This window comes from Lepisma saccharinum, chromosome 2, assembly GCF_977018435.1.
Source record: "Lepisma saccharinum chromosome 2, izLepSacc3.1, whole genome shotgun sequence".
In the NCBI taxonomy this organism is placed as follows: domain Eukaryota; kingdom Metazoa; phylum Arthropoda; class Insecta; order Zygentoma; family Lepismatidae; genus Lepisma; species Lepisma saccharinum.
Window position 1 is genome coordinate 136456567 of NC_139230.1, and position 24177 is coordinate 136480743.

At 39.4% G+C, this 24177-nt stretch overlaps 1 protein-coding gene across 4 annotated transcripts in view; it reads right to left on the reverse strand.

Annotated features, from left to right (window-relative positions):
* The window catches only part of LOC145984132 (proton myo-inositol cotransporter-like), a 326090-nt gene that overhangs the window by 55034 nt on the left and 246879 nt on the right, over positions 1 to 24177 (reverse strand). For all 4 annotated transcript variants that reach the window (XR_014441282.1, XM_083117572.1, XM_083117571.1 and 1 more), the window contains exon 9: positions 21757 to 21856. Coding sequence is in view for 3 of the 4 variants with exons in the window: in XM_083117572.1 (XP_082973698.1) it covers positions 21757 to 21856 (100 nt within the window). In the remaining variant the exon portion in view is untranslated. The remainder of the gene's footprint in view (positions 1 to 21756; positions 21857 to 24177) is intronic.

Genomic DNA, 24177 nt, shown 5'->3' on the forward strand with positions numbered 1-24177 from the left:
TTATCCCCTCCATCTGTTGACAAGTTCCCTTACTACTCCTATATGGACAAGAAAAAAATGATAATTCAATGCATTTTCCATGTAATATTTAGAGGCTTCCCGATTATACCATATGGTATAATCAGAGTAAGGTCGTACTGGCCCGATGATACCATATGGTATCATGGTGCTGATAACGAAATAAATATGCTTTTCGGAACTTCACACTCTTATGTTTGGGTGGAAACTCTGACACAGGTCTGGAGCAAGCCTCGGAAATTCATACTGATGACCAACCTCTCCCCTCTCCCCGCAACATATCCATGCCACATTTCCGAACAGAGTTTCACATTTTGGCTCATTATTCAACTTTTATGGCACCCAGGAACATGAAATGTTTCAATCTTTTTTGGAAACGTCCATTCTTTGAAGGGAATACTAAGGTTTGCGCCTTCTCCCCCAAATAGCGGGAGAAGAAGGTGCAAACTCCAGACTTTTATAGTTTTTTCATTGAAATTCGGGGGCGCCCCCCAAGCCCCCTTCCTCCCTTCCTCAGTTCAACGTTCTGAATTGTACACTGTTGCATGCTCTGATGTTTTAGCTGCAAAACAAAACTTATCCGAAGTAGATTGCTCCCATAGTGCCCGAGTTATAACAATTTCCTGAGTAATATGCAAATTACCGATTTTTTAGTAAAAAACAGAGTTTCACATTTTGGCTTATTATTCAACTTGTATCGCACCCAAGAACATGAAACATGTTTCATTCTCTCTGGAAACGTCCATTCTTTGAAGAGAATACTAAGGTTTGCACTTTCTCTCCAAAATAGCGGGAGAAGAGGAGGCAAACTCCAGATTTTTATGTTGTTTTTTTTTTGCATTGAAATTGGAGAGTCGCGCCCTGTAAGCCCCATTCCTCGGTCCGGTGTTCTGAATTATACACGGATACATGCTCTGACGTTCTATCTGACAAAAAAAACTTATCCAAAGTAGATTGCTCCCATAGTGCCCGATTTTTAACAATTTACCTCCAAAAATGCAAATTACCTATTTTTTGTAAAAAAAAAATCACATTTTGGCTTATTATTCAACTTGTATGGCACCCAAGAACATGAAACATGTTACGTTCTCTTGAGAAATGTCCATTCTTTGAAAAGAATACTAAAGTTCACGCCCTCTCCCCAAAATTGCACAAGAAGAAGAGGCAAACTCCAAAGTTTTATGTTTTATCCATTGAAATTCGGGGGTCGTGCCCCCAAGCCCGCTTCCTTGATCTGGCATTCTGAATTGTACACGGTTGCATGCTATGATGTTTTAGCTGCAAAACAAAACTTATCCGAAGTTACTTACGTGAAATTTAGAAGATTTCACACTTCACTGTCTTCATTCACAAAAGGGTACGGCGTTTGAAGCGGAGATGGTACCGCGTCACTGCATTGTTTGTTCCCGGGCGGGGGTAGTTGCAATTTCTCCCGTTCGGCGGCACTGGCGCGCACATCTTGGTTTGCGTCGTCTGCTTCCTGTTGTCAGGTGGCGTTGCCAGTTGGGGGTTGGGGGAGGGGGGGGGGGGCTGGGCCATGCTGCTCGGCAATGTACTGTTCCTGTTCCCCGCGTGGCTGGAGGGGGGTCGAGTATGTGCACCGCATCTTTTCTTTTTCAGGTCGGGGATCTTTCTGAGGACAGGGTGCCAAGTTAGGTATGCCTGTCCATTGTCCAGGTTCAGTGCTGGTTTCTGCTGGATGATGGCATGGGTTTCTTTGATGAAGTTTTCTATGACAGAGCTGGTTGGGTGAAGTATGGATATGGAGGAGATGGTGTGGTTAGTGGAGTGGAGGTGTTGGGAGAGGCCTGATTTTGGTGTGTCATTTTTGGCATCTTTTACATGTTCGTTAATCTGTTCTTGGACGGTGCGGATGGTTCTGCCAATGTAGGTGTTGTGGCATTGGCATGTGGTCTTGTAGACACCAGGGGATGCGAGTTTAGGTAGGTAGTATCTCTTGAAGTTGGGTAGTGCCCTTCCGATTTGGGATATGGGTTTGTGTGCTACTCGGATGTTGAAGGGTTTGAGGGCCTTGGCAAATTTGCCAGATGTGGTGGGGTGGTATGGAAAGGCGATCCATTTGGGTTTAGGATTTTGGGTTGGGTTATCTCTGTTTCTTGGGTGTCTGAGCTGGGCTTCTGTTTTTGCGCACCACATGGATAGTTGGCGCTCGGTGTAACCGTTGTTTAGGCCTATTTCCGTTACGCATGCTATTTCATCATGCAGGTCATCTTCTGTGCAGCTGTGTGTGAAGGCTCTTCTGTAAAAGTTCATCCATACTCCAGCTTTCTGTTTTGGTGGGTGGTTGGATTTTAAATGGATGTACTGGGTGCCCGAACCTGGTTTCCTGTATACGGATGTGATGAACTTGTCTTGGTGTCGTCGGATGCTGAGGTCGAGAAAGTTAAGGTGGCCATTTTGTTCCCTTTCAACGGAAAAGTTTATGTTGGGGTGTATGTTGTTGAGGACAGTTAGGAGATGGGTTAGGTCCTCTTCCTGTTTGTAAATGACTATGGTGTCATCGGCATATTTTTGTATCTTATATGAGCAAACTCTGGTTGGGTGAGAATTGACTGCTCGGCCACATGCAGCACAATGTTGGATAGGGGGTGCAGAAAGGGGGTTGCCCATCGCTAGGCCTCCTGTCTGGTGGAAGAAACTGTCCTCGAACTGGAAATAGTTGTGGGTGAGGCAGGCTTGCAGAAGGTTGCAGATTTCATCTGTTACAAATGGGGGCGTGCTATTGCTGAGGAGTCATGTTCTGGTGGAGTCAAGTGCAAGGCTGATTGGAATGGAGGAGTACATGTCCACTACGTCTATGCTGGCTAGTTTGCAGTTGTCGGCTTTGACAAAAGAGGTGACAAATTCTTTTGCTTCAATGCTGTTTTTTAGGCAGTAGGTGAATTTGTCATTGTGGGCGGTCAGTTTCTGGAGGAGCCATTTGGTCAGGTGGAGAGAGCCCGGGCGAGAGAAATCAATCTATCTATCTATCTATCTATCTCTATCTCTCTCTCTCTCTCTTTCTCTCTATCCTCCTGCCGTCACTGGTTTCTGGTGCCATGGTGTGCATAAAAGGGGCCTAAAAGTTGAGGCTGAAACTTAGGAACGAGATTTCCTGTTCCCGTGCAGAGTTCCATAATGATTTAAAAAAAAAAAAAAAGACAAACTTCCCTGACATTTCCCTGACTTTTTTTGACACCTTAAATTCCCTGACTTTTCCCGGTTTTCCAGGTCTGTCACCACCCTGAAAAGTACAATTAAATCCAATTTCAGATATATTTTCAATATACCATCAAAATCAACATAATGTAACCCATCTCCACCTATTAATAAGCTGCATCTTGACCTGAAATATATTACAAAAGAAAAAAAGAAAATATATATTTAAATCCTCAAATTACGGCGGTATACAAGCTGATAACTTACAATAGGTCAAATAAAACGTGGAATATCGATTATGGAACAGGTTCCTCTTAATAGAAAAAGCACCGCCAAATTCTTTGAGTTTCAAGATCATAACTAATACTACTCAATCTAAATTTACAATGATTATAATATGGTATTTAATCCTACTCTAAATATATCACCTTTATGGAATTAATAAAAATAAAGAACAGATTATATTTAAAATTTCATCTAACAAATAAAATATGCAACATGCAATCTGGGGCGGTCCAGTCCCCGAGGATCAAGGTGGAAACCTAACGGTGCCACACAAAGCCTTGATCGTGACCTCAATGTGGTCATCTGATGAAGTGCAGCCTGGGCCACTGATAATCCTACCTGGCAACTTTTTATATATAGAGAGGTCCTTGTGACTGACAGACGAGGTAGAGGCTAGGCCACCAAGAATAATCCTCCAAGGCAACCATTTATATGATCTAACAGACTACATGCTACCCTGAAGACGGAGGCAGATTCAGCTTCCGAAACGTAGGTAAATCTCTTTTCAAAAATAACAGTGGTTAAAAGTCCAAAAACTAGAATACACTGTAGACTTCTGTAGACTTAAGATTCCTTGACACTGAAGACATAATCGAAGCTTGTTTTTTGGGGTCCTGTACACTTTTACTTCTCTTCATGATGGTTGCATGTAAAATGGCTGAAAACCTTTGCACCAAATGCATTCGTGTTTCTCGTTTTTTCTAACATAAAATGCAATGAAGAGATATATCTGTAACACACAGGCAGTGACTTGCCACCTCGCCCAGACACACGCACTTTTGGGGGTGTGACCATGGGAATTTGTTCATTTCAAAGCTGGTTAATGGCTTGGCTTAGATTTTAGCTTTCTCGTGAGATAAAAGTTTTGTAGAATTCAATACAAGTGAGGCTTTTCCCAAGTCTGTGTAGCCTATCTCTCATTTTCCCATTTGAGAAAATATTGGGGAGGATGGATCCCTGAATCCCCACAGGCTGTGATGTCATTGGATAACTAACCTCCCTCCCTCCCCACACACACATGTAGAAAATGCTGCAAAATGAATGGTGCAATATGTCCTGTGATAATATTTTTTTACTAATATTAACAAAAAGCCAACAGTAAACCAATGTGATATAAATTACAAACATTTCATAAAGATTCTGATTCTTTGTTCCTAATCAATATATCTGACAAGATATCTGTAATAGGTTTGCATGTCTAGAAATTCAAAACTTTAAATAATGCATATGACTTTTGGTTTAATTCTTGTAGTAAAAGGAACAAAATTACAATATTGTGGAAGCACGTTAGTTATGGAAATGTTGCATCAACAAAACTATTGGCTATTTCACCAATAAAATAATATGCCTTTATTTACCAATAATAACTATACACAAATTAAGATTCAGTTAAGGTGAGTACAATTAAAAAACAGAGGAAAAAAAAGAATTGCAAAATATTCTAATTCAGTTTTCTTTTAAGTTTCTGTTGCCATGACAGTCTCTGTAAGGGGAATGTTCATTTTCCTCAACTCAGTTGCCAACTGAATACTTGTGTAATAGTGTCAGTGTTAACTTGTTGTCAGTGAACGAATGAAAACCAGATTCTGCATTGGTAACAGGGAACCATTTTTCGACTAAATGAACCATGATTCTTGTTGTAAATGGTAGCTCTGGTCAAACAAGCAAAGCTCTGGTTGTGGCCCCACAATAACATTCAAAATTGTCAATATATCCTGATTTTGAGTCCCTGGGAACAAAAAACTTAGGCCCCATTGAGTTGGCTTTTGAGCACTGTAACTTTTGAAAATTATGGTGCGTTCATTTACACTACATTCACACAAAGGCATAAAATACTCCATGAACTGGGCTTGTAAATAGGATTTTGATTAGCTGCAGAGACATGCAGACACTAAAACATTTGCATGAAACTATCACAAGAAAAAAAAAACATTGGCAAAAAAAAATAGCTGGTTGCTAAGTTATTACTTCCAAATAAGTGAGATCTTTATTGACAGAGGAGGTTATTTATTTATTTTATCTTGCATGTAATGATTTGTCTTTGTCACTATTTCAACAAGAATTTAATCAGTAAAAACAATTTAAAATATTGTACGGCACTCAGTGGTATATTATTAATATAATAATTATTTGGTTCTTTATAACTACCAATCTGGTGTGTGCATTTGAAAATCAGGGATAACATAAGCATACCACTTTGATACAAAATCATCACCACCACTGTCATCTTCACTATCACTGATATTTTCTACAGTGAGTAAAATATTTTCATTGTTACTTTTAACAATTTTCTTCGCCAAGTTCAGAAACAATTTCACTACCTGCAAGGTTTCTATCTCAACAATTACATGAAAACTACAATGGAAAACTAACAAAACAATGCATATTTGCACTGCTGTTGACAATATCCAATGTTTCAAAATGTGAATTTAGTTTCACTGAGTACCGACTAAGAATGCTGAGTGTCCTGGATGTTGGACTAAGCCCAACAAACAAGCTTGAGTAACATTGGTTGCCATGTTGGATGAGGTCTGACTTATGAGTGGAACAGCAAAACATCAATGTTGGGCGATTCTGACTTACAAGCAGAAAGGGTTAATTTGAATTCTTCATGAATATTTATTAATACAAGATTTTGAAATTCACCTTATAGTCCAGGGGCATTTGTAATCCCGTGGGTTTTTGAATGAAGGGAATATATGACTACCGGTAATACGTTGTTAGTGTGGTACACAATCGTGTACTACCAGGTGTTTTACCCGCAATTGTGGCAGAAGGCCTATGTGACATCATAAATCCAAGATGGCTACCACTTCATGCACTAACTAAGAAAATCCATCATAACTCCTTTAATAGTGGTTTTGGAAAGCAAATTATACATACATGTTTTGTTTAGAATTGAAAAAGAAAAAAAATGATTCTTACAGTTTTTTTCATATCTCACACTCTTATGGAGATATATCCAGTGAAACTATTTCGTGCCCTTTTCTGCAAGGATTATATGCATATTTTACACTTTACTTGACATTCTGGCATATAAAAGGGGGAAATTACTCCCTGTGATATTTTTTGGATGCCTACGATTGTGGCATATTGCCTGTGTGACATCATACATCCAAGATGGCTGCCTCTGCAGACATTAACAAACAAAAACGACCATATCTCAACTCCTTTAGTAGTAATTTTGACCATTTGTAAGTTTGTTGGGTTTTTACACGATGGGAGGACATGTGTATAGAGGATGCTTTCATTTGGAGGCATGCAATCATGTATTACTACAGGTGCTTTCCTAGATAATGTGTCAGAGACCATAAATGACTTCCCAAATCCAAGAGGGCCACCTTGGAGGTTCAGCACATGAAATACTGTCCATAACCCTGATGTAGAGTTTGTTTATCAGATTTTCCAGAGGCATTTTCTGTTAATAAATAACAAGTAAAAAATATTAATTATTATTATTATCATCATTATCATTACTATTATTATAAATATTACAGTAAAGGAGTAATAACATCACTTGTGAATTCCGCATTGTCTTTTGAAATTTATGCAGTTCACCTGTTATCAAGATTGAGAGTGGTTGTAATCATTTTGGGAAATATCATGTTATCAATACAGTCACTTATATTCAAATTCCTAGTCACTCTGATCTGAGTCTCTGTCCTGTAAGTCATTGTTTTCACACTTTTCTTCATCTGCACTATGAAGACACAGTTCAGTATGTCGCAGGGACTAATCCCGGCATATGCATGAACATTTCCTCTTTCCGCAACCACATGTCAGCTGTAATCTTCTCTGAAGTTTTAGGTAGTGTGAATATGACAACAATGATCTTTTTGTCATCCTCAATTTCTTCTATCTCCATTCAATAGCCTATTGGGATGGGTAGATTTGGATGTTTCTTTTCTGCTTTTATTTCACTCCAATACATGGAAGTAACTCCTCCTGATGAAAGGTGTGAGAGTCACTTTGGCGGAAGCGTTTCCACTATCTATTAATGGTATTCCAGTTTGTTTTTGTACTTGCAAAGAAGGCAAAAAATTAGTTGTTGAATGCATTTGATGGCGCAGAAGATGATGTGCGTGAATCTCTTGCAAATCTTGGTTCTCCTGGATTCGATGAACAAGATGACAGAATAAAAGAATGAATTGATTTATTATACTTCTCCTTTCTGCTAGTTTTGGCTAATTTCAAAGATGAAAATTAATTATAAGATGAAGTACATTAAAGGACAATCACAAACACATATGAGCAGCACACATCTCAAGTTCCATGGGTCCAGAGCATTGATTGATTGCTTGAGTTGGTGTTTTATTTAAGTCCACTTTATGCACAGTAAGGCTAATTTGGACTGGACCTACAGATTAAAGTGGGATCTGAACCGCTATATGTGCCTCCACTGGGTAACAAATTCGGGACCCCTTGATTACAAGGCAACGATGATACCAGTGTGCCATCGGGGAGGCCCTAGACATCAGAACAATGTTAGTCTGCAAAATGCAGTCCAGGATGTACTTCATGGAAGTGAGGTTGATATTGGGGTGTCTCTTACACCCCGAATATGATGACAGGATTTTTGGCAAATTACGATGGTATCTGTTTGCGAAAAAGGATGTTCAAGGTTCACCAAAGTTCCCCTCACACTTCTTATTAGAAGGAGTTATTTCCAAGTATTGGAGTCAAAAAAAGCTTAAAAGCAGGGACCTGTAACGTAACCCAACTTGTAACGCTGTCAAGTTACGAACGGAACTATCGATATGCGTTACAATGGCATTGGCGTTCCACACAGTACCGGACAGATTGGACCTACCTACAACCTGGGTAAATTAGGCGTACCGTTACTCAACGACCCATTCGCTTCAGGTACTGAGTGGAACGGGTCTCGGATGGAACGGGTACGATCGTACCCGTACATACTGTACCTGAACGGTGGCTACCGGGTACGAAATGGAACCACAAGTAGGTAACCGGTACTGAAGCACAATGACCAGCGCTTGTTATTAAAATACCGGTACGTGGATAGAAATGGATGAAGCGGGTAACATTTGTAACAGGAACTTACAGTACGTATCATAACAGTTTACTGTCAATCAACATTCCACAGCAGCAAATGGAATACCGATAAATATACACTTCTTTGTTTAAAACTAATTATAATAACTTTAGAAAAAAGTAATTCGTGATCTTTCTGGATTTTATTTATCCGAAAAATATGTATAAAAGCTATCTAGTTTATCTTTCATTAATTTGTTAATAATGGCATCAGCTATGCAAAAATTTTGAAGACCGTCACTCTGGCAAACTATTAACAATAGAAACAATTAGTTTCAACAAGCTCATGTATATTATACTAATTACAACAACCTGCGCAGAAGGTCGATATTCGTCATTCAGGCAAACCTGTTACTAGGAGGCATGTGCAGTAGGCCCCATTACTTTTAAAATAGGTAGAGAAGTGAAATTGAGTTTGAAGGTAGATTATGCTAATTAGAGCACGGCTAAATCAACATGATTGTGGAAAACCGGAAGTTGATGGACGCCATATTGAAAAATGTTACTTCTTAAGATAGAGGAGTGAAACTCGGTTCAACGATAGCTTATACTAATTAAAGCATGGCAAATAAACATGATTGTGGAAAACCGGAAGTTGATGGACGCCATATTGAAAAATGTTACTTCTTAAGATAGAGAAGTGAAATTCGGCTTGAGGGTAGCTTATGGCAATTAGAGCATGGCAAATCAACGTGATTCCGGAAAACCGGAAGTTGGTGGACGCCATATTGAAAAATGTTACTTCTTAAGATAGAGAAGTGAAATTCGGCTTGAAGGTAGCTTATGGGAATTAGAGCATGGCAAATCAACGTGATTCCGGAAAACCGGAAGTTGGTGGACGCCATATTGAAAAATGTTACTTCTTAAGATAGAGAAGTAAAATTCGGCTTGAAGGTAGCTTATGGGAATTAGAGCATGGCAAATCAACATGATTGCGGAAAACCGGAAGTTGGTGGACGCCATATTGAAAAATGTTACTTCTTAAGATAGACAAGTGAAATTCGGCTTGAAGGTAGCTTATGGCAATTAGAGCATGGCAAATCAACATGATTGTGGAAAACCGGAAGTTGATGGACGCCATATTGAAAAATGTTACTTCTTAAGATAGAGAAGTAAAATTCGGCTTGAAGGTAGCTTATGGGAATTAGAGCATGGTAAATCAACGTGATTCCGGAAAACCGGAAGTTGGTGGACGCCATATTGAAATACGTTAATTCTTAAGATAGAGGAGTGAAATTCGGTTTTATGATGATATGGATATTACTGCATTGGAAATCAACATGATTAGGGAAAACCGGACGTTAACGGAAAAATTTACTTTAATATTCCTCTTTCCTTTGATGATTGCTTATGTTAATTAGAACATGGTCAATTTATATGATATTATAAACCCGAAAGTCGATGGACGGCATAATGAAAAATGCAATTTATTAAGATGAGGAAGTGAAATTCGATTAGATTATTGCGCTTACTAATTCGAACATGGACAATGCATATGCTGTCTGTAAAACTGGAAGTTGATAGACGCCATATTGCAAAAGAAATACATTTGAGTGTCGATTCAGTTTTTATTTATTAAAAATTAAATATGAATTCCATCAAACTCAGGTTTTCCAGAATCATGTTCATTTGTCATGCTCTAATTCCCATAAGCTACCATCAAACCAAATTTCACTCCTCTGTCTTAAGAAGTAACGTTTTTCAATATGGCGTCCACCAAATTCCGGTTTTCCACAATCATGTTGATTTAACATGCACTAATTAGCAAGATCTACCCTCAAGCCAAATTTCACTTCTCTATCTTAAGAAGTAACATTTTTCAATATGGCGTCCATCAACTTCCGGTTTTCCACAATCATGTTGATTTGCCATGCTCTAATTGCCATAAGCTACCTTTAAGCCGAATTTCACTTGTCTATCTTAAGAAGTAACATTTTTCAATATGGCGTCCACCAACTTCCGGTTTTCCGCAATCATGTTGATTTGCCATGCTCTAATTCCCATAAGCTACCTTCAAGCCGAATTTTACTTCTCTATCTTAAGAAGTAACATTTTTCAATATGGCGTCCACCAACTTCCGGTTTTCCGGAATCACGTTGATTTGCCATGCTCTAATTCCCATAAGCTACCTTCAAGCCGAATTTCAATTCTCTATCTTAAGAAGTAACATTTTTCAATATGGCGTTCATCGACTTCCGGTTTTCCACAATCATGTTGATTTAACATGCACTAATTAGCAAGATCTACCACCAAATCGAATTTCACTTCTCTATCTTAAGAAGTAATGTTTTTCAATATGGCGTCCATGAACCTCCGGTTGTCCACAATCATGTCAATTTGCCATGCTCTAATTCACATAAGCTACCGTCAAACCGAATTTCACTTCTCTATCTTAAGAAGTAACATTTTTCAATATGGCGTCCATCGACTTCAGGTTTTCCGGAATCACGTTGATTTGCCATGCTCTAATTCCCATAAGCTACCTTCAAGCCGAATTTTACTTCTCTATCTTATGAAGTAACATTTTTCAATATGGCGTCCACCAACTTCCGGTTTTCCACAATCATGTTGATTTGCCATACACGAATTAACATATGCTACCTCCAAATCGAATTTCTCTTCTCTATCTTAAGAAGTAACATTTTTCAATATGGCGTCCACCAACTTCCGGTTTTCCGGAATCACGTTGATTTGCCATGCTCTAATTCCCATAAGCTACCTTCAAGCCGAATTTCACTTCTCTATCTTAAGAAGTAACATTTTTCAATATGGCGTCCACCAACTTCAGGTTTTCCACAATCATGTTGATTTGCCATACACGAATTAGCATATGCTACCGTCAAACCGAATTTCACGTCTCTTTCTTAAGAAGTAACATATTTCAATATGGCGTCCATCAACTTCCGGTTTTCCACAATCATGTTGATTTAACATGCACTAATTAGCAATATCTACCACCAAATCGAATTTCTCTTCTCTATCTTAAGAAGTAACGTTTTTCAATATGGCGTCCATGAACTTCCGGTTTTCCACAATCATGTCAATTTTCCATGCTTTAATTCACATAAGCTACCGTCAAACCGAATTTCACTTCTATATCTTAAGAAGTAACATTTTTCAATATGGCGTCCATCAACTTCCGGTTTTCAACAATTATGTTGATTTAACATGCACTAATTAGCAAGATCTACCACCAAACCGAATTTCACTTCTCTAACTTAAGAAGTGACTTTTTTCAATAGGGCGTCTAATTTCCAGTTTTACCAAAATAATTTTGATTGGCAATGCCAGGTCAACCCGAATTTCAGATCTGTAACTTAGATGGTAACATTACTCAATATGGCGTACATTAACTTTCCCTTTTTTCCACATGTATTATTAGTTGGTAATATTCTAATTACATAAACTTAGCCTTACTGTGCATAAAGTGGACTTAAAACACCAACTCAAACCAAAACCAAATTACATAAACTATCATCATGTCGAACTTTCAATATCTTGCTTGAAAATATTTTTTTTAAATATGTTCACCTTGCACCCAATATTACGTGTATTGGTTATATAAAAGTAACATTATTAATAACAAATCTCACGATTCCATATTTATTTATATATATACAATTTATATTTTATTGCCTACAACCTCAATTAATATTAGTTCTTATTGATTTTTCAAGAATTCAACAATGAAAGTTTTAAAATGAAGAGTTACGTGACATATATTTTCTGATCCATTCAATACCCATTTGATTTGCTGAAAATAGGTTTTGTTACAATTGTACCCGATCCTAAAGTTCAGATATACCCATCATGAATTTGTACCGGTATGATTCTAAGGAGAGGTACGTACCGTAACGGAACCGGCATTCAGATAAGGAACAAGTTCCATGCTTTCTGGTACGGGTATTTTAACGTTCCACTCTGTGTACCCAAAGCTGTCGTCCCCGAAGCACTCTCGGGTACGAACGGAACGGTATAGCAGAAGCGTTACTGTTCGCCTTACCAAGAGGTTCTGGTATTTTCCTTGGAACGGTCCACAGCACTTGGGCCGGTACGCGGTACCCGGTACGGAAATAACGCGGAACGGTGACAAATACCAATGAATTGCGTTACGTTACAGGTCCCTGCTTAAAAGGATCATCCAAATCTATCCATCTCAATAGGCTGTTGATGGGAAAAGAGAAAATGAGGATGGTAAGAAGATCATTCCTGTCATATTGACACTGCCTAGATCTCCAGAGAATATTCAATCAATCAATTGAATTGAAGTCACAGGTGACATCATTACTCCTTTACCATAATACGGTAGGTAGTGTCCAAAAAGTAGAAAAATGGAAGGGGGAGTTCTGCGCGATCACCATAAATAATCATCAAGGAGTGTAACTCACCTTACGCGCATAGGCAAAAAACGCTCATTGTGATCTGAGGACAATCTCTTAGTAAAGTGTTCAATGTACAGTAAGAACATGGCACAAAGACGTCAGCGAGGAATCATCGGATGTCTGGAAGTGGGTCAAACACAGACTGAAGTCACAGCAGCGTTGACTGTGCCACAATCCTTTTCAGGCTTTGGCGACGGTTCCAAGACACAGTATGTTCATGGTAGGACAGAACAAGGTTGTCAATGAGTAGCAATGCCACAACAGGGCCGATATCTGGCTTTAACTGCACGATGAGACCGGACGATGCCTGCAAGGCAACTGTCCTCAAAGCTTGCAGCCACCTCAGGGGTTAAGTTTCTCTGGCCAAACTGTGTACCGGAGACTCAGGACAGCTGTTCTCTATGCCAGTCTAGTATAGTGGAACCACAAGGAAAGAAACCTGCACAGACCCGCGACTCCTGTGCACCATACTCCCACGTGGAGGGGAGGGGGAGAGTGGACCATGCTTCCTTATGGCCTGAGCTGAAGGGAGGAAGGGATAGCTGTGCGTGGACTTTTCGTCCAAGGTTTTTTTCCTTGTGGTCGCTCTATAGTGTGTGTCCCGCTTGATCCAGTGCACAGATCAGTGGAGTCAGCATCATCAAAATTGGACCCTGAATGAACGAAGGAACGTGCTCTTCACAGACCAGTTCTGATTCAGTTTGTAAAATGATTCCCGTCGCACATTCATCTGGAGAGAACCTCGATTACAATTTAATCCAAGGAATATCATTGAAAGGGATCAGTTTGGTGGAGGCGGAATACTGGTATGGGAAGACATCATGCTGAATGGGGATATGGAGCTGCACATCTCTGCTGGAGGTACTCTTACTGCCCAGAGGCACAGAAACGAGGTACACCAACAACATGTGTGACTTAACAGAGGTGCAATCAGCCCGTATATCATTTTCAAAGATGACAATCCATGTGTGTATCGATCCAAATTGGTGGATGACTTTCTTAGAAGGTGAAAAAATCCACTTTATGGAATAGCCACCAAGGTCTCCAGACATAAATCCTGTAGTGTCTTAAGGAGACGAGTTAGATTGCGATCCTCCACCAAAGACATTTCCAGAGCTCCGCATGCCTCTTCATGGGAAATGGAACTAGCCGCATGTAGAACTCTTGAACCACCTTGTAAATAGCATGCTACGTCTTTGAAAGGTTGTGTAGTTGTTAGGGGTAACTTCCTCCCATAAAAGCCTCTTTTTTTTTCTTCTTCAAGGAAGTATATTCTATTTTCTTAGTTTTTGCATGTATGTCTTTGCACTAAAAACAATTGTTAATTTAATGCATTCTACTCTATTGTATACCATTTAACATTTTGATTAATTTTCACTGTGTTTTATGCAGTTCTGTCACTTTATTAATAAAACATTTATTCATATCTTAGTTACGTTTAACTTTTGGACACTACTGTAGTAAAAAATTATAATAATATTTTCACTTCTTAATTATAAACAGAAAATGCCTCTTGCAAGTCTAATAATCAAACTCTAAATCAGGATATGGACAGTATATCGTGTGCTGACCCTCCAAGGTGGCTATTTTGGATTTCAGACGTCATGTATGGTTTCTAACACATTGTAATACATCATTGTATGCCTCCAAATGAAAGCATCCTCTATACACATGTCTTCCCTTTGTGTAAAAACCCAACAAACTTACAAATGGTCAAAATTACTACTAAAGGAGTTAAGGAGATATGGTCGTTTTTGTTTGTTAATGTCTGCAGAGGCAGCCATCTTGGATGTATGATGTCACACAGGCAATACGCCACAATAGAAGGCATCAACAAAATATCACAGACAATAATTTACCCCCTTTATATGCAAGAATGCCAAGTAAAGTGTAAAATATGCATATAATCCTTGCAGAAAAGGACACGAAATAGTTTCACTGGATATATCTCCATAACAGTGTGAGATATGAAAAAAACTGTAAGAATCATTTTTTTTCTTTTTCAATTCTAAACAAAACATGTATGTATAATTTGCTTTCCAAAACCACTATTAAAGGAGTTATGATGGATTTTCTTAGTTAGTGCATGAAGCGGTAGCCATCTTGGATTTATGACGTCACACAGGCCTTCTTCCACAATTGCGGGTAAAACACCTGGTAGTACATGATTGTGTATACCACACTAACAATGTATTACTGGTAGTCATATATTCCCTTCATTCAAAAACCCACGGACTATAGAAATATTGACATATGAACTATTACTTAATTACTGAAATGAAGTACACTTATCCGGAAAACTGTTTTTTTATAATGTTCTATTAATTTTGTTGATCACTGCCACTATCCTCTCAGAAACTTGTTGTATTATTGCTTGGCAAGCTTCTGTTGTTTTTAGTTTTGTGACATCTTTGTGGTGTCATTTGCTGTTCCTTGGTGCCCACCGTCCCAGCCTCAAAATTGGACAGAAAGCAGGGAACATGGTAATGGATCTGCTGATGTAATGTGCCTTGCAATCACATTATGCATCATACACACCTGAATTTGCTAAGTTTTTTCAGCTCTTTTGGCAGTTGATTTGTGAGCTACATCACAGGGAACCAGATGGAGGTAACCAATCCATTCGTGCCATCCACCCAAACAGAGACGAATGTGTGGCTAAACTTACTCAGAACCTTCTTTTTTACTGCTGAAAAGAGGAGGATCTGGGTAAAGAGATAGGCATCATTACAAAATTAGGCCAAAACATAGTTACATTGATTTCTAACTATCCATTTGGTGTAGGAAGACCAAAACGTAGGTCTTCAGATCTTCTAGTCAGCCACAATAAATCAAGAAAAAGTGGTTTGCTTTTCCCTATTACCCTACCACTCCCAACCACCTAACAATTTTCCCTATCACCCTACCACTCCCAACCACCTAACAAAAGTTCTCCATCCTTACAACATTAATGTAGCTCACATCAACTGCCAAAATAGCTAACAAACTTCACAAACACAAAGGATACTTCCTCCCTCCCCCGTGCCCCCCTGACAACCCAGGTGTACACGATGGAGTGTGTGAGTGCAAGATCAGACACATTAGCGAAAGAATCCAGCAGAAACAATCAAGGACACATGTGCCATTATGCACTTCCCACATGAATTAAACAATAGTGCATCAATTTATTGCAGCAGTTGGTACCAAGGAATGGTAGACGAGGCCACAGGGAAGCAAGCATGCCACACACCTAAAAACAACATGAGCTTGTCAAGCAACATTACAAGTTCCCGAGAGGATGGTGACAGTTACCACAGAAATTAAGAGAACATCATAAAAAACAGTTTTGTGGATAAGAGAATACTTCATTTCAGTACATTAATTTGCTGCTGCTTCTTTCTTTCCCTGAATCATGAATTCGCCATATTTATTCACAATTTCATGAAGATTCCAAATATCATGTGTAAAATATAATGAAATGTCTTAAAATGGTTGATACGAGGCGCATCCAGAAAGTAGGTTTTCCTATTTTTTTAAAAAAAAACAACACAGTTTCAGGAAACCATTTATTGGCAACAGGTACAGCAAAGGTTCAGCTATTTTTCAAAATAGCAACCACCAGAATTGAGACACTTGTCGTATCATGGTATCAACTTTTGGATCCCACTGTTGTAGAACTCTGCCGCCTGTGAATGGAACCAGCGTGTGACAGACGTCTTCAGCTCTTCGTCGTTGCCAAAACGCTCACCGGAGGACAGGAATTTCTTGAGGTGCAAGAAAACGTGAAAATCGCTGGGAGCCAGATCAGGACTGTAAGGTGGATGATCAAACAACTCCCAGCCAAATTCCGTCAAAACAGCTGCTGTGCCCGAGCCGTATGTGGACGAGCATTGTCATGGAGGAGCACAACACCTGCAGTAAGCATGCCACGCCTCTTGTTTTGAATGGCACGTCGCAATTTCCTTAGTGTTTCACAGTAATGGTCAGCGTTCACCGTTTCACCTCTGGGGAGGAAGTCAATGAGCAAAATGCCCTTCCTGTCCCAAAACACGGTGCACATCACTTTCTGTACCGACAGCGTCTGTTTGAATTTCTTCTTGACCGGAGATCCACTATGCCGCCAATGCATTGACTGCTGCTTGGTTTCCGGGGTGAAGTGCGAAATCCACGTCTCATCGCCTGTGGCGATCCTGTCGAGGAAATCATCGCCGTCATCATGGTACCTTTGCAGGAATGTCAGCGCTGCTCCTGAACGTTTCATTTTGTGTTCGGGTGTCAGGTTTTTCGGCACCCACCTGGCACACAATTTTTTGAACAGCAGGCGCTGCGTGACAATCTCATGCAACACGGATCGCGATATCTGCGGAAAAAGGCTACTCAACTCCGTAATCGTGAAGCAACGGTTCTCTACGATGCGCTGCCGCACCAGGTCAACCAGATCATCAGTGATGAGGGATGGATGCCCACTGCGCTCTTCATCATGGACACTTTGACGACCTTCCGAAAACTGCCGACACCAGCGACGCACCATCTGCTTACTCATAATGTTCGGCCCATAGATCTCACAGAGCTGACGATGAATGTCAATTGGCGCAATGCTTTGTGCATTCAGGAACTTTATCACCGACCGAACCTCGCATGCAGCGGGAGAAGGAATACGAGCTTCCATTTCGGACCACTGCTGCCTCGCTACTGGCGCCGGGCGGGATCTGTCCGCCTGGCATATGATTGATACGTCTTAGCTCTGCTGTGCATGCGCAATTTACACGGCTCATTATGTTTACTTTCACGGGAAAAAAATATAGAAACTTACTTTCTGGATGCGCCTCGTATTTGTATTATGTATAAGTTGAAAAAGTGTTTTCAAAATTCCAAATGTTTTTTATCAATAACTTTATTTTATTACTTTTTATAAACTTGGGCTAAGTACCATTGGAAAGAGTACCAAATTTTCTACAAAAATGTGAAATAAAATTTGTCGGTATTTGCACCTTCTCTCCGGCGCCCACCCAGCATCGTATAAAGTGGGTACCTGGAGGAAACTCTGGGGGGTAAAGGCAGTCAGGGGCATGGTGCTGATCACATCACCCCCACCTTCAGCCATGATCAAGAATGTGTGGGGCCCTAACCCCACACCCCCTATACACCTTCATGGCATGGTGCATAGCACAGGGGAGCACTTTACCCCTCATTACAGAAATATGTTTTTGTAAAGAGAATTTGTTGAGAGCACTCTAATAAAAAAATCTTAACTTCAATGTAAGTAAAACATAATTTCACAATTCAAAAAATACTACATCCCAAACTCTAGGGTACCAGTAGTGAATAATGCCCAAGCTAGAGCTATGGTTATGGGATCAAGGGATATCGAAAGATATATTAGCAAAATAGAGATGGCAGCAAGGGAGAGGTGCAGAAAATCAAAACCAGTGATGATAAGGGACCCTCAAAAGGGTAGTAGGTTTCAGATTGACCCAGAGGTGTTAGTACATTTTATTTTTAAGGATCTCAATGGAAATTTTTCAGAGAAAAGGTATGAGAGATGCAAAAACAAAAACAACATAAAAAAAATAACAAAAGCCACATGAAAGGAGATGTTCTGGGCTAGCATGCAGCAGTTTTTGTCTTATGGCCAAAAATTTCAACAGTATACTTATTTCTTATTAATTTGATTGATCTGTCAAGTTTTGTTCTATGAAGCATAATGATTTGCAGTAGAAGCTAGGTTCATTGTGTAGTTCACTACCTTAATTTCCTCGATGGCGCAGTGGTAGCATCGTCACCTTGTAATCAAGGGGTCTCAGGTTCGATACCCAGTGGAGGCATATAGAGGTTTCGATCCCACTTCAAACTGTAGGTCCAGTCCTGATTAGACCTTCTGTGCATAAAGTGGACTTAAAACACCAACTCAATCAACAATCAAAATAACATTTTGAACATAAAAAACAGCACTGAGTACTGCAGACCACTAGGGGGCTAGTGGACAGCTTGCAGGTCCACTGGGATGCGCATTCAAAGTGTGGGCAGCCTCTTGGACATACAAGATGAAATAATTCAGGGCATCAGTTGGTGGTAATGTTGATGCAAGGTGAACATCAAGTTCCACTGCATGCTGAAAAGCACCCCAATCAGAATGACAGATGCCAGTAAGACAGTTGTTCAGGTGAGTTGTGAAGATGGTTCAAGTGAAAGAGTAAAGGAAAGTGATCACTCTCCATGATAGATAAGAGGTGAGACTAAGGCTGCAAAAAGACAGGTCTATTGCAGAGCAAATGCCAGAAGATGGACTGAATTGAATGAGAGTACCATCATTGAAGAGAGTTAAATCTGACTCATCACAGAATTGTTCCAAAATGCAAACCTGGGTTTCTGTATGCATAGAACCCCTCAAACTATGGTAAGAAATCGCCTAAAGAACCACAGGGGTAGGAAGTTGGTTGTATGAGGAGCGTGTGAACTTAGTTTCATAAAATGTATCAAGCATGATTCGTGTTTATCGCATTTGTAACTTTACGATCTCACTTGTTGAGTGTAAGCGGATACAGATTAGGTTGAATCAAGTAGCATTTTCGGCATTTTTCATTTGTATTTTTATTATTTAGCATCACTTTTCTCCCACTTTCAGCTGATCATGACATGAGCGTCATGAGATGAAATGAATGAAGGGACAATCACAAGCATACATAGACAAGAAACAAGCCCCACAGAGGAGAATATTGGCCATGAGTGCTGTTGACTGGACTCTTAGCAGCCAGACAGCAATACACATTTGTTTCTGAAAATAAATTGTGGTGTACCCCAAAGGAAGAGTTTTGTCTCCGCTACTGCTCTCCATGTACATAAATGATATATCGGAAACATTTCAATTAACAAATTACCATCTGTATGCTCATTATGTCCAATGTTACTTATCGTTCCCTAAAACAAACATCAATATGGCCATCAAAGCTCTAAACACTGATATTATGAATGTCTGCAAGTGGTGTCAGGCAAACGGTCTATGAGTAAATGCTGAGAAAATAAATGTACTTTAATTGGCTCACAGCAGCTCATATGCACAACAGAGAAGTCCTCCATCCCGGACATTCTTGTAGACGGAAAACCCATTCCACTATCGCTTTCGGTCAAAAACCTGGGAATTGTTGTGGACGAAAACCTCACCTGGAGTGACCATGTGAAGGCCATATGCAAAAAATCTTATGCAGCATTACACTCACTGTATCACCTTAAAAACATTCTACCACAAGATGTAAAGAAAACACTCGTGGAATAGCTAGTTTTGTCATAAATAGACTACTGCGACTTGACGTATGTTGACCTCAACAGTGCAAGACGTCTACAATGAATTCAAAATGCATGTGTGCGTTTCGTTTATAACATCAAATATTTTGACCACCTTACCTCAGCTTTCAAAGACCTAGGCTGGTTCGACCTTTCAACATGCAATCGCTTCCACACTCTTACAGCACTCTACAAAATAATGTATTCAAGAGAACCCCGTTACCTACTTTCATGATTTCAACCCCTAAGCACAGCACATACCTTTGCTACCCATTTGTGAAACAACTGCCTGCTCACCATCCCCTCCCACAAGACAGCATTTTACGGAAATTCCTTCACGGTCACTGCCACCAGAGCATGTAACGACCTCCCAAATAACATAAGAAACTCTTCTTCTCTCGGCCAATGCAAATCAAAATTAAGAAATCACTTTCTGCAGTCAACTTACTAGTACTGAAAGCAGGGAAAGACAATAAAATGAAACCTTACTTCATGTAAATTTGTAGGACAAAAACTGACTGACTTTTCTGTATTTTTGTTGTGTGTGTGTGTGTGTGTTCATGCTTTACGTGTATTTTTTCCTTCTTTTGCAGAGTAATGTGTTTTCCGTTTTTTTCTTTATTATCTTTTGTGTGTTTCTTTTAATTTTTCTTTGGTATTTTTTTTTTTTTTTTTTTTTTTGCGAACTATCAGATATTCAAATCAATTTGTAAAATGTAAAGTAGAGATGGTTAAATGTAAGAAAAGGCTTGTGCCTTAACTTCGCCATCCAAAAGAATAAATAAATAAAAAAAAAATGAGTCCAGATGCCAGAGCCTCAATAGTCTGCAATAATGCAGTCGAGGTTGTACTATGTGGAAGGGGAACAAAAAAACAGAATCTAGAAAATGTAAACACACAGGAGAGTTAGATATATAGTGGAACGATGATATTACATTCACAGATTTTACATTTTCCTGCATTCAATTTGATGGTCTCAACATAGCAAAACGTTATAAAATTTTCCTCGATTTTACATTTTTTCCATAATTTAAGTTTCTTCAGATTAGCTTCCCCAAAAACATAAAATCGAGGTTCCACTGTAAATGAAGTGTAAACCAACATGTGGTAACCTAAGGCTCCTCAACATTGACAAGCTTTCATCTGTTGTATGTGAGTTTGCTACTGGATGGCCAAACATCAAAATCCCAGAGGAGCTTAAGAATCATTGCATATTTTAGATGTGATATCTGGAGTCATCATGGAATTGTAAATAGGTATAGCGAATTTCAAAATTGTATGCAAATAATTGTTCATGAGAAATATGTTAAACCCTGTAGTATTTCCACATACACAAAAAAATCTATTGAACAGTGAGTATTTTTAAAGGACTCTTAAATTTCAAACTAAAGTTGATATTCCAAAAATGAAAATTTTGGGTTCTTATATCTAAAGATATCATGTACAAAATGTTATCAAAATCTGAGGTGGTGGGGTGGACAATGCATACCTTGGCTGGATGATCTGGCTTGGAATGACCCATTTATGAGCACATGACATGAGACTGTATTTACATTTTCCTACTGTATTTACATTTTCCTAAAGTAAAGAACTTGCTTACCCTGAAGTGAGACATTCATGTGAACCACCATCCAGAGAAGGTGCATCCAATTCAGTTAAATGAAAGCTGATTCCCAAAATCAGTAATGCAACTATCACACCTGCAAAATAAAAGAAATGATATACTTTTACAAAAAATGATATTGAAGTACAATTTATAAAAAAAATTAATTAGAAAATATAAATAAAAAAAGACTACAAAACAAATTTACAAACTTTACATAACATTCTACATGTAGCATGTTTCTGCATCAGATTTTTGGACATTCTACATTACAAATGGATCATCTTGGCAACCAAGCACTATGAAGTGATTGACATCAACTCGTAACATCACTGCCACAAGTTCATGTCTCAATAAGACATAGGCATGTTTGTCCCTTCATCTAAGCATCAGTCATCTTTATCCCTATGATTAAACTAATAGAAGAAACATGAGAATGCCTAAATACAGAAGATGTCCCATAAGTAATGTTTGACTAGTTAGTGTTTGTCATGGATACATTTGTATTGTTCACATAAATCGCAGCTATGTACATTTGCAATCATTGTAAATCACATCACACATTGAAGTATGTTTAATATTTTAGAGAGGGTAAACACGCCACCATCAAAGATGAGTCTTGTGTGCCAAGCATTGGAGGTCAATCTGACAATGAGCACCCACAAATTGCCAGACAAGTTTGGAGCTTCGGGCCTTGCAGATGGCGCAGTGGTAGCGTCGTCGCCTTGTAATCAAGGGGTCTCAGGTTCGATACCCGGTGGAGGCACAAGTGGTTCGGATCCCACTTTAAACTGTAGGTCCAGTCCCGATTAGCCTTACTGTGCATAAAGTGGACTTAAAACACCAAATCAAGCAATCTATCAAGTTTGGAGCTTCCAAGTTCATTGACAGTTACTTGACAGCAGTCAAGTGTGGCAATGTCTACAGGAGCTGTTGAGTAGTAACCCATGAATTAACCTCTGCTCAAGCCGAGAGGAAGAATAAAGCTTGCAACCAGCTACTGGAAAATCTGATATGCCAGTGCTTCATCAAGCAAATCATCAAGTGTGATGAGAAATTGATATTTTGCCATGACCTTTAAATGTGGACCCAGTGGATGGACACTAGACAACTTCTGGAACGCGTGCATGGTGGTGGAACCACATGGCCAGGGCATTATTGACATGCTTTACTCTCAGGAGCTGAAGTGAATATATGAAGCTTTGGTCAAAAAGTACCTGGTGTTGATCCACACATGGTGAATGTTGCTGCTGGAGAACATACACCTATTCACACTCATTGAACACAAGTCACAACTCTGGGAGTTGAAAGAGAACAAACTCTTACCCAGCATACTCCATAGATCTTGCACTCTCTGACTACCATTCGACCCACTAAATAAAGAAAGAAAGAAAAAAACAAAAAAAAAAAAACACTTTCTTGAGAGCCTTAATGGGTCTTCTCAATGATGTACTGGTAACACTGTCACATTGTAATCAAGGGGTTCCAGGTTCATTCCCCAGAGGAGGCACATAGTGGTTTGAATCTTACTTTAAACTGTACGTCCAGTCTCAATTAGCCTATCTGAGCTCAAAGCGGGCTCAAAAGAACTTCTTCAAAAACCTTAATGATATTGAGGGAGGGAGGAGTTTGGGATTTCCTTGCTTTGATGCTGAAGGATTGGTATCAGAGCCCTGAAGATTGAATAACATTGAGCCACATTTCCTCCTCCTTTCACCTAATGAGTCAGCAAGTAAGAACCATGCACATGGGTTTTGCTGCTCCAAGCATCAAAAGCCCATGGATATCTGAAGGCCCTGCAAACTTACAAAGATCCGCCTACATTATGGAGTGAACTTTCATTTCAGCTATGCAGTGACTCCAATTTCATGAGTAATGCAATCACTGTTGCAAACTTTTTTATTCTAAAAGCATGCACTGCTCAAAGGAGCATTTGAGTCAAGAAAGCATTTACTTGATTAATCAAAGGAAATTCAGAAAATCAATATCTAAAGTTAGTTTTCTTCAGTCTTAGAAAACTTTATGACCCAAGTGACACCAAATATGCTGTGCTGAAGGGTGTAAGGGTTGAACGGTGACTTTCCTTTAAGCAGCCAAATGTCAACCTCCCTTCCACATAGTACACCCTGGACTGCATTATTGCACACTATTGAGGCTCTGGCATCTGGACTCATGGCCAATACTCCTCCGTGCAACTTGTTTCTTGTCTGTGTGTGCTTGTGTCATGATCAGCTGAAAGTGTGACACTCAACAAGTGAGATCGTAAAGTTACAAATGAGATAAACACGAACTGGTCTTGATACATTTTATGAAACGAAGTTCACATGCTTCTCATACAACCAACTTCCTACCCCTGTGGTTCTTTAGGCGATTTCAATTCTTACCATAGTTTGAGGGGTTCTATGCATACAGAAACCC